General features: G+C 39.3%; 1 protein-coding gene across 1 annotated transcript; it reads right to left on the bottom strand.

The window, feature by feature from the left end:
- Window positions 1-1,930: 1,930 nt before the first annotated feature.
- LOC135236491 (vomeronasal type-2 receptor 26-like) lies at window positions 1,931-7,022 on the bottom strand. The gene is made up of 3 exons (XM_064302916.1): window positions 6,344-7,022; window positions 4,164-4,287; window positions 1,931-3,178 (listed from the first exon to the last, which is right to left on the bottom strand). Exons 1-3 carry the CDS (start codon window positions 6,446-6,448, stop codon window positions 2,286-2,288), a joined length of 1,122 nt encoding a protein of 373 aa, XP_064158986.1. The 5' UTR covers window positions 6,449-7,022; the 3' UTR covers window positions 1,931-2,285.
- Window positions 7,023-10,186: the final 3,164 nt, after the last annotated feature.

Here is a 10,186-nt window from a genome sequence, read left to right as displayed (position 1 = left end):
CAATGCAAAAGCACTGACCAATCAATGCTGCACAATTACACTGTCCAGTTAAAATCATGAAAAAGATGAGATGATCTAATTTTTTCTCTTTCACGCAGAAATTATAGTAAAGGTTGTGGGAAATAAACAGAAAATAAAACAAAAGGCATACTATGCAGGATTTTTTATTTGAAACTTCTGGCAGGGCTAGGTTTGTGGGAGAGGTTCAGGGCAATCAGAGCACCATGCCTACTGGTTAAGTAGGCACACAGACCTGGAGTTCTTCAGTAATTAGTCAATGTATTTAAAGTGTGCTTTCTTCCTAGTAGGCGTCTTTGACTGAGGGATTCACAACCTGAGAGAGAGAGGAAGTTACCAACAAGGAAAAATCTGAAAAGTTATGTTGTTGTTAATTTTGGTTATTTTTGTCTTTGTTATTTTAGTCTGTTTTGTCGGTTTATTATTTTTACCCGGATCCTGTAAGGGTGAAAGGCAAAGCTGTTTTATTTAATTTTGTAATGACCGCGTGAGAATGTAATGACCTTTCTCTCCCGCGCTCTTTTAAAATAAATAGAATAGTACAGAATTCTCGCATCTTCCTGTGTCCATCTCTTTTGTACACCAAAGGGGTGTGTCGCGGCGTGTAACAAAAATATTATAAAATAACTATGCTAAGGCATATATATGATGCACTGGCAATCTAAGTCTTTATACACTTTAGTGAAATTTGTGCTCCTTTTTCCTGTAAAATGTGTTTGGGACTTTTGTGGGTGTGGCACTTTTTTCTGTGTGGGGAGGGGTGGGTGTCGCTGCAGAGCCTGTGGCTTGGGATCAGATTCCAACAAAGTGTTTGCTGCTATGGCTGGTGCTTAGAAGCCTACGTAGCCAAGCAAAAGACAAGGCTTAAAAAGTCAGCCTTGGAATTACTTTTCTTCAGTGGCATCAGCTGAATTTCTCCAAGGGGATGAAAAGCAACAGGGAGTTGGCCTGTTTTCTGGTAGACCTGTAAGTAACGATACTTTTAGCTGGTTAGCCTACCATATGCTAGATGCCCACGGTTGGGTAGCTTTTGTATTGAATTCTGTCCCCCCCCCCACCCAAATGAATTAGATACAGCATGCATACTCTTTAGCTAACGTTACATGTAGCCAACTTCACTAACGAAGCTACTAACTTTGAAAAGGCTACAGACAATTTCATGAAAAAGTCATATACTTAACAAACTATTAGCTAGCTATCATAGACATATGGCCTGCTAATGCTATTTATTCCACTCGCGATTCCATGTTTATATCCCAATTCTAACTAAATGTCCAGGGAGTATTTCAGGAAGCAGGGTTGCTGAGTTAACTGAATAACTGTGTGGAATAAAACCAAGAACATCTCTTTTTGAGTCCATGTTCCAGATTTTGGAGTTTTACTCCATATGGAATATCTATATCTATATGGAATCATTCATGTTGCCAAAAATGCTATTTTCAATATTTCACCTCACCTCTTTGCTTGATATTTTGCTTGTAGTGCTTGAGGGTGTGTCCTCAACAGAGGTGTGGGTGGGGTTGAGGACAAAGGAGGTGTGAGTGGGGTTTACAAACACAGAGTCTACAAGGACTGCACAATCCTACAGGGCTGATAAAATGATGAAGGCCCACAAGGCCAATGGACAATGCCCAGGGCTTTTGATAACTCACACTTAATGTCTGGAGCCTGCAGAGTGGAAACTCTACTAATAAAAGTCTATTAAGCAATGCAAATGTGAATCTCAGAGAGGGACTGAGAGATGTGATGGTGACTGAATTTAAATCTGTGGGGTGGAATCACAATGCTGCTCAGGTGAGAAGGGCTCCCACATGAAGCAAATTTTGCCCTCTGCTCTTTCTGTTCTGTGATGGTAGAATGACCAGGAAAAGAAATGTGACAAAAATGAATTGTTTTTTTGCTTTGGAAAGATGTTTTATTTTTATAAGTTACTTCCTGGAATCTTTTGTAATTTATTGCATGATATAGTATTGACAATTTCACATTTCTTATTTTAATATTTCAATGTTTTATGGTTTAATGATTTCACATTTTTTGTTTACAAGACAACTATGTGTGTAGAGAAAGCTAGAACAAAGAAGATAGAGAACAGATTCAATTGTATAACAAAGTGGTGACACATTAATTTTCTGCATTTAGTTAATATTGGGATTTTAAATGTCTTGCAGCTTCAGCTCTGGAAGTTGACTGGTCTAGTGATCCAACAACTAAACAAAGCCAGATAAATATGCCATCATGCATTTAAATGTAATTATGTTTTATGATTTTTATTTGGCCATCATCTTCTTCTTAGTATTCCTGTCTGGTCTCAGTAGGATTATATAACACTTGGGAGCAAAGATGCAGAGAAGGAGTCCATAGCTTGAGGCCAGGATTGCGAATATCTCCACAGCAACCGTATATTTTCCTGGGGAGCTGACATAGGCTGGGACAAAGGTGATCCAGACAGCGCAGAAGATGAGCATGCTGAAGGTGATGAACTTGGCTTCATTGAAGTTGTCTGGGAGCTTCCTGGCTAAAAAGGCCAGCAGGAAGCAGGTGGCTGCCAGCAGGCCGATGTAGCCCAGGACACAGGCAAATCCAGCCCCTGAGCCCACATCACACTCGAGGATGATCCTGGCACTCCGCCCCTGTACCTCAGCTGGGATGGGTGGTGACAGAACCAGCCACAGCACACAGATGAGCACCTGGACAGAGGTGCAGAGGGAGATGGCCAGTCTCTGCTGCACCGGGCCAAAGTACCGCATGATGTTGCTGCCAGGGACTGAGGCACGGAAGGCCACCAGCACCACCACCGTCCTGCTGAGGACACAGGAAATGCAGAGCACAAAGCTGATCCCGAACAGCGTGTGGCGCAACATACAGGACCAGGGGGCGGGGCGACCGATGAAGGCCAGTGCACACAGGAAGCAGAGAGAGAGTGACAGCAGCAGCAGGAAGCTCAGCTCTGCATTGTTTGCCCTAACAAGGGGCGTGTCCCGGTGGAAAAAGAATGTGGTAATGACACAGCCAGTGAGGACCACCCCAGAGACTGAAAGAGCAGCAAGAATGATCCCCATGGTCTCCTGGAAGGACAGGAACTCCACCTCTTTTGGGATGCAGGTTGTTCGAGCAGCATTTGACCAGAATCGATCTGGGCACTTCTGGCACTCTGTTGAACCTTAAAAATTATGCAAACAAACATCTAAGGTAACACCAACACAATTAACAGAGAAGTTTACAAATACATGACCAAACACATACTTTGGATACAAGTCTCAAAATTAGCCTTTTTCATGTTTTCATCTCAAGTGAAAGTACAGAATCAGAGCTGCAAAAAGAGATACCATTTAATAACAGTATATATTTCTGGAGATATGACTGTGAATGTTGTGTTTTTGCAAAACACATTTTTGAGAATGTTTGATTATGATAGTGTTTAAACCATAATTTAAAAATAATATGGAAAAAACGTATATCACAAGTGTAACCTCCGATTTAGCTCTAAAACGTCATCCTTTTTCATTCTTCCACTTGTCCAATTAACCTGGCTTGACTCCCCCATTATCCTTTAACCTAATCATGTTGACAACTCTCCCCATTGAAATATAACAATACCACTTCCCTGGGTACAAATGCTTGAAGGTTTATGGCTGCCTTCTCTCTCTCTTGCTGCGTTAGGTCACATATATTGAGGGATATTAAAAATCTATGAAGTGATTTTGGCTCCAGTCGTTAACCAAAGCTGTGAACATTAAATGAAACAACACTCATGTATTGTGCACAATGAACATGCCTTAAATGCATTTTTTGCCTTGACTACTAAATAACAGCAAGACACACTGATACCCAGTCCAGGCTGCCAGGTCGTCAGCACAGATATTTTCCCTGTACACCCCTGCCTGGCTACATGTCACAAGCATTAGTATGGACAGGCATGGGACAGCCTGTGTGACATACTAGCCTCCCAGTTCACCCAATATGAAACAAACAGGCTATAAGCAGGTCAGTCTGAAAGTTGTCCTTGTGAAATAAAAATTGCAGCTGTAATGATTTGTTGAGACTTTAACGCTTCTCAGTATCATATCATCTCTGTTTTGTGCAAGCATTGAAAATGATGGTGCTTGCTCATCATCATGGTTAAAAGAGAGAATGATTAATAGTACCAGTGGTGTTGGTGATCTCCCCTTCTGCACATGGTAAGCAGTCAAAGCAGCAGATGGGCTTTCCTTTCTGCACAGCCTTTCGAGTGCCTGGGGGACAGGGCATGCTGCAGATGGACACAGGCACCTGGATGCATCCAAGACAGCATACAGAGCATCCCTCTAACTTCATGCCATCACTAAAAATCAGTTTACGCCCTCAAAATTAACTTTTCATCATCCTGTATTCTGACATATTAAAATGACCTCTTAACAATTAACAAACTCTGTGTTACATTCCAGAGTACCATGCACTAAAAATATGTACTCAACATCACACACATGCACCATCACTCCTTGAGAATGTCTCACCAATGCATTGACAATTCTGGGTTTTATTCCATACAGCTATTCAGCTAACTCAGTAATCCTGCTTCCTGAAATACCCCCTGGACATTTTGTTAGAATTGGGTTATAAACATGGAATCATGACTGGAACATTAGCAGACCAAAAGTAGGTCCATACTTGGAAAGTGAATGATTTTTTCATGAAGTTATCTGTAGCCCTTTCAAAACTGTTCAAATTAATTTCCCTGATTGAAATAAATGCAGGTGAATAACCAAGTGAATTATATGTTGCAACTATAAACAGCATGTCCCATAGGGGGGAGACATCTCTATATAAATGTCTATATATAAATGCAGTCCATTTACATCTCGATGGAAGAACAGATTTATATACAAAAGCTACCCAACCTCATAAATCTATCTACTTATGGTAGAGTAACTAGCTAAAAGTAATTTTACTTAAAGGTCTGGCAGAAAACAGACCAGCTTCCTGTCGCTTTTCATCCCCTTGGCGAACTTCAGGCAGCGCCACCAAAGAAAAGTAATTCCAAGGTTGACTCTAAACAAGGCTTTTTTAAACAAGCCCTGTCGGCTTGTCTTTTAGCTTTGCTGTATCTAGGCTTCTTAACATCTGCTGTTGCAGCTGCTGACTAGCAACAAACACTTTGTTGGAATCTGATCCAAAGCCACAGCCTCTGTAGCCACACCCACCCCTCCCCACACAGAAAAGAGTGCCATGCTCAGAAAGGTCCTGGACACATTTTAGAATTACATATACAGGTAAATGGAGCACGAATTTGGCTGAGTGTGTAGTGTAAAGACTGAGACTGCCAGTGCATCATATATATGTATTAGCCTAGTTATTTTATAATATTTCCAAATAAAAATATAAATATAAAAAAAGTTCTGCATAGTATGCCTTTGAAACAGCCAGATATTTTGCTGAATATTAGTTTTAGCATCAATGTAAATCCTGTCAACACAACACAGTAGAAGAATGATAGTCTTAAGACAAATTATGCTAATGTAATTAGTCAAAATAGCTCAGTTATATTGGCTAATAGCTAATCGTAGATACACAGTTGAAGCTTTCGTTAAAATACAACGAAAGTAAGTCTGTTGGTCAAGCTAAACGGCTATCTATATCTGCTATTCATATGTAGTTCCACCTAGTTTGCTACATTGGATAAAAAAGCTAATTAAAGCTGGAAGAGCAGGAAACAAATATTTACCAATGAGAAGCAGGCCTATTACATAGCACACAATTTTGTACCTGTGTTCTTGCAATCAACAAAGCCATGTCAAGCAATGACAGTAACAGTGTGTATTCCATTCTTCAAGTAAATGTTCATATTTCCTTCACAAAATCAATAAATAAATCAAAAATGAATATCTCATATTTGTGCTATAATTGTTGAGAAGGAAGATTCAGTAAAGTATTAATTAAATAAACTTTGTGAGAAGCAAAAGGCCTCACGAAAGAACATTTCAATTTTTTGCATGCTTTATCCAGAAATGTAGCTGCTTTTATTCACACTAGAGTCATGGCGGAAGATTTTAGGTCCTTGGTCCTCACTAAAATTGGAGGAACAATCGATGGGGCTTTGTTCACACATGGCGCCGACAGAAAAAAATGCTGGAACATTTATGGCTTAAGATTACACTGGTAACAGCAGCTCAAGGTCATGCCTCAGAACTGACTCAGACAATGCCTTCTTTATGAAAAAAATAAAAATAATCTTGAGTATAAATAAAGCCAATTTTATAAAGGTGAGTGATGAGTAGGCCAGTCTAAAAATGATACAGAAGCCTCCCTGGCTAAATTTATGGCATGCTAAATTCACGGTTCACCTTACCTCATTCTGGCCACTGCCCCAGACGACTCTTGTCACATTGATGTCAAGCTCGCTGTGAGATCCATCCGCAGAATCAAACTCTCCCACCTTGACAAACTCCACCATCCCCTGTGATCCCACTTGCCAGTTAATGATGTCATAAGCAGCTGGTGGTTCACCATTCTCATCAAAGTGTGTAGCCTCACCCGCAGGTGTGGTGAAGTTGACGGTGTGGAGGTAGTGGAGAATCTTCCACGATTTTCAACAATGTTTAACAAAATTGAACAAAGGGTGATGAAAAATGAAAACTGTTAACAGTGCATGCTTGGAACTTTTAAACAATTCATGCACTACCAAATGCAAATTAAATTGTTAGTAAAACTAACACTAAATACTGAACACACTGTAATACAGAACATTCAAATCTGTAAGGAGAATACTATAAACTTTAAACGCAAACATGAATATTCAAAATTACAACCCTACAAATTATAGCACGTGCTCACGATTGTAACCTTAGAAGTAATCTACATTAAATACATAATTGTGGGTGATCAATACAGCAGAACTAAAGGTTATGAGAAAATACTTAAAATATTTCACTACACATTAGATAATAATAGACAGGATTATAGCAGAAGCACTGTTTGTAATCATTAGTCATTCATGTTAAATGAATCTATTAAGCAACTTTTGTTAAGATATTTGTAAACTGCTGGACATATTTCATGGATAATGATGAGAGACTATGAAGCACAAGTATGACTTCAGGAAAAGAATATATTATCAGGCAGGGGTCTGAAATTCTGGTCCTGGTGAGGCACAAGCCCTGCTGCCTTTTGTTTTCACTTTAAAATCAGAAACATATTCAGACCCAAGCAACCAGGTAACCAACATATTCTCTGCTAGCCTGACCAAAATTGAAGAAATTTAATTTTTAATCATTGCTGCATGGATTTGCTTCCATTCAGCCCAAAGAGCATTAGTGAGGTCGGCCACTGATTGGGCGATGAGGCTCGGTCCACAGCTGGTTTTGTAATTGATCCCAAACGTGCTGTGTGGGGTTGAGGTCCGGGCTCTGTGCAGACCAGTCAAGTTCTTCCACACCATTCTTGACAAAACCAATTCTATATTGGCCTTACTATGTGCCCTGGGGCATCGTCATTGCTGAAACAGGAAATTACTTTCCCCAAACTGTTGCCACAAAGTTGGAAGCACAGAATCATCTAGAATGTCATTGCATTAAGATTTACCTTCGCTGGAACTAAGGGGCTTTGCCCAAACCATAACACCCTCAGGGCAAGGGGTGTACTCATACTATTGGTCATCTGATGTCATTACTTTGTGTCTGTAACAGTTGTTCAGACAGGCGACAACATAGCTACAGTTCTCAAAGACAATGGTGGCAAACAAAGGTGAATTTGATCTCATTGTGGATTTAATGCAAGTCCCGTTTTAAAGATGGAATAATCAAGAAAAAAAACAAAACAAATTGAGCTCTATAAACACAGATATTCTATAAACACAAGGTGCAATGACCTATAAATATCTCTCTCTCACACACACACACCTATGATTTATCAATCGCAAATCCTAATGTTGACTTGATATATGAAATATATTATAAATATATGAATGAATGTTGATTAACACATTATTTTTTTGCTAAGATATGAAAACATTATTTTATAATTTTTCCAAATTTGTTATTTGATTCTGTCTCCTGCTTGCCCATTGCACAGAAGTCATTACTTCAGAGAGAAACAGTTACTTGTCTCCACATGCCAAATTGGCTCGACAACACCTGAGCCCAGGTCACAAGTAAATTGGACTCCCACTTCACTACCCCTCCCTCCCATCAGGTCTTTTTACGCTTTACCGGGTTCACAGATTGCTGTTAATTAAAATGTCTCTTATGGTAAATCCATAATAGCACATGTCCCACTGGTGGTGTAGCTGAGGTCATAAACAGGACACCATGGGGATCCTGAGCCAGTTATTTATTTATTTTTTTTATCTGACTTGTGACAGTAGTGCTAACCCACTGAGATGATGTCACAGGAAAAAAACACTTGTTTTCTGTTTTCTTTAGATTAGTTTTTATTCTAAATAAGAGACACCCAAATAGTGCTGTAAGTCAGGGGTGTCAAAATGAGGTTCTGGAAGGCCACAGAACATGCATGTACTTGTGGTTGTCTTTTAATCACTCAAGTCATTTAAGGCCTATGTGGATTCTTCAGCAACTGCTGGCTTAAACACTGCAACCCCTCAGCACCGGATTCTGGCACCTGTGTTTATGATTGAAATTTGCATGATCTCTAGGCATGATTGTGGAACAGGGCCACATGCACAAGCAAATGCAATTATTAAAATAATTATTTTCATCTCTGAAAATTATTGCAGTGTTTGACTGAATGAGTTGGGAGACGGAACGGGAGATGAATTCAACACAACTGTGAGGCGTCATGTTATTATTACTTATCAATTTCACAGCGATGTTGATATAGTAAAAAGGATTAAAATCTTGAACACAAATTAACTTTGAACCACATCAGCTTGGTCACTATGGTCTGAATAGCATTTAATTCAATTTTCTTGCAATGTATAGTATTCTTTGTCATTTCCTTCTAATTGTTTTGAAGATTAAGTGACATTTCCAAACATCTTCCTCCCAGTAAAGGATATTTATGGAAGCCTATTACTACAAATGACACAGTTTAATATCTGTGAAAACATTTGATCTGTGAAAATAAAATACTTAAAATAATGAACTATTTGAATCCACTCTGAAATAAAACCTCTAATTCCTACAATCTTCATTTTACTAACAAGTCTCTCCTTATCAAATGCCTTTTGGAAATACAAGTAAATAATATCATAAGCCTTGTTATAATCAAAACACTTGGTAGCTTCTGCCAATAAACTGTACAGAGCACTACCCTAAGAATATGAATTTGGCACTTTGAGAGAAGGTTTAAATCTTAAAACTGCCCAGTGGTGAGTACATGTTGTCTGAAGTACAGTAGACACAGGGCTGTAGCAGTCGTCAAATATCTGTTCTGATACACCTTGATGGACAGCAGGCTGATGTTAGCCTTAAGGCTGATCAATTTAATTTCCTGTCTTTTGAGACTTTCGGCAAATACAAACATTTCACTTAAAACTTGTGAGTCATTCATTATAATTTATAGAACATAGCTACATGATTAATACAGTGTTTTGAATCAATTTCTCTTTTTTCCATAATTAATGTAGAATGTATTAAATGTACAATAAAATGTGTGCTTCTCAAATGCAGTAAAATATTTGCAATATTTATCCATGAATTCCAGGGAGGTGCTGGTGCAGTCTCAGGGTAGCATTAGGGGAGATGAGTCCCTCAGCGGCGTGAAGCAGCAGCGCTCTACTGACTGTCTCTATAGCAGCCACACACTGCCTTAATGAGCTGTTCCCAAACATGAGCACCACTTATTACACAAAGCACCCCTTAATGACTCATTAACCTTCAGGTTTAGTAGCACTACTGAGAGTCTTTTTTTCTCCTCTGGGCAGCAGGCAGGAAGAGAAGGAGCTCTGGACTAGAGAATAAAGCACTACCACTGATGCATTTAAACAAAATTAGTTTCCTTCAACTCCACGTTTTTCCATGTGTGAGAGTACACAAAAAGTTGTGGAGTTATGTCCTGACAGTCACTGAATTTACACATGTGGGGTGAAATCACAATTATGCTGAGGTGAGTGGGGATCACACTCAGAGCAAACAAAGTTTTTTCCCCTGCTGTTCCTATCCTGTGATGATAGAATGACGAGGGACAAAAATGTAGAAACTTCCTGGTCGAAAAAAAAATGATTTGATGTTCTGGC

This window comes from Anguilla rostrata, chromosome 12 (genome assembly GCF_018555375.3).
Source record: "Anguilla rostrata isolate EN2019 chromosome 12, ASM1855537v3, whole genome shotgun sequence".
Lineage (NCBI taxonomy): Eukaryota > Metazoa > Chordata > Actinopteri > Anguilliformes > Anguillidae > Anguilla > Anguilla rostrata.
This window is presented reverse-complemented; position numbering and strand designations above follow the sequence as displayed.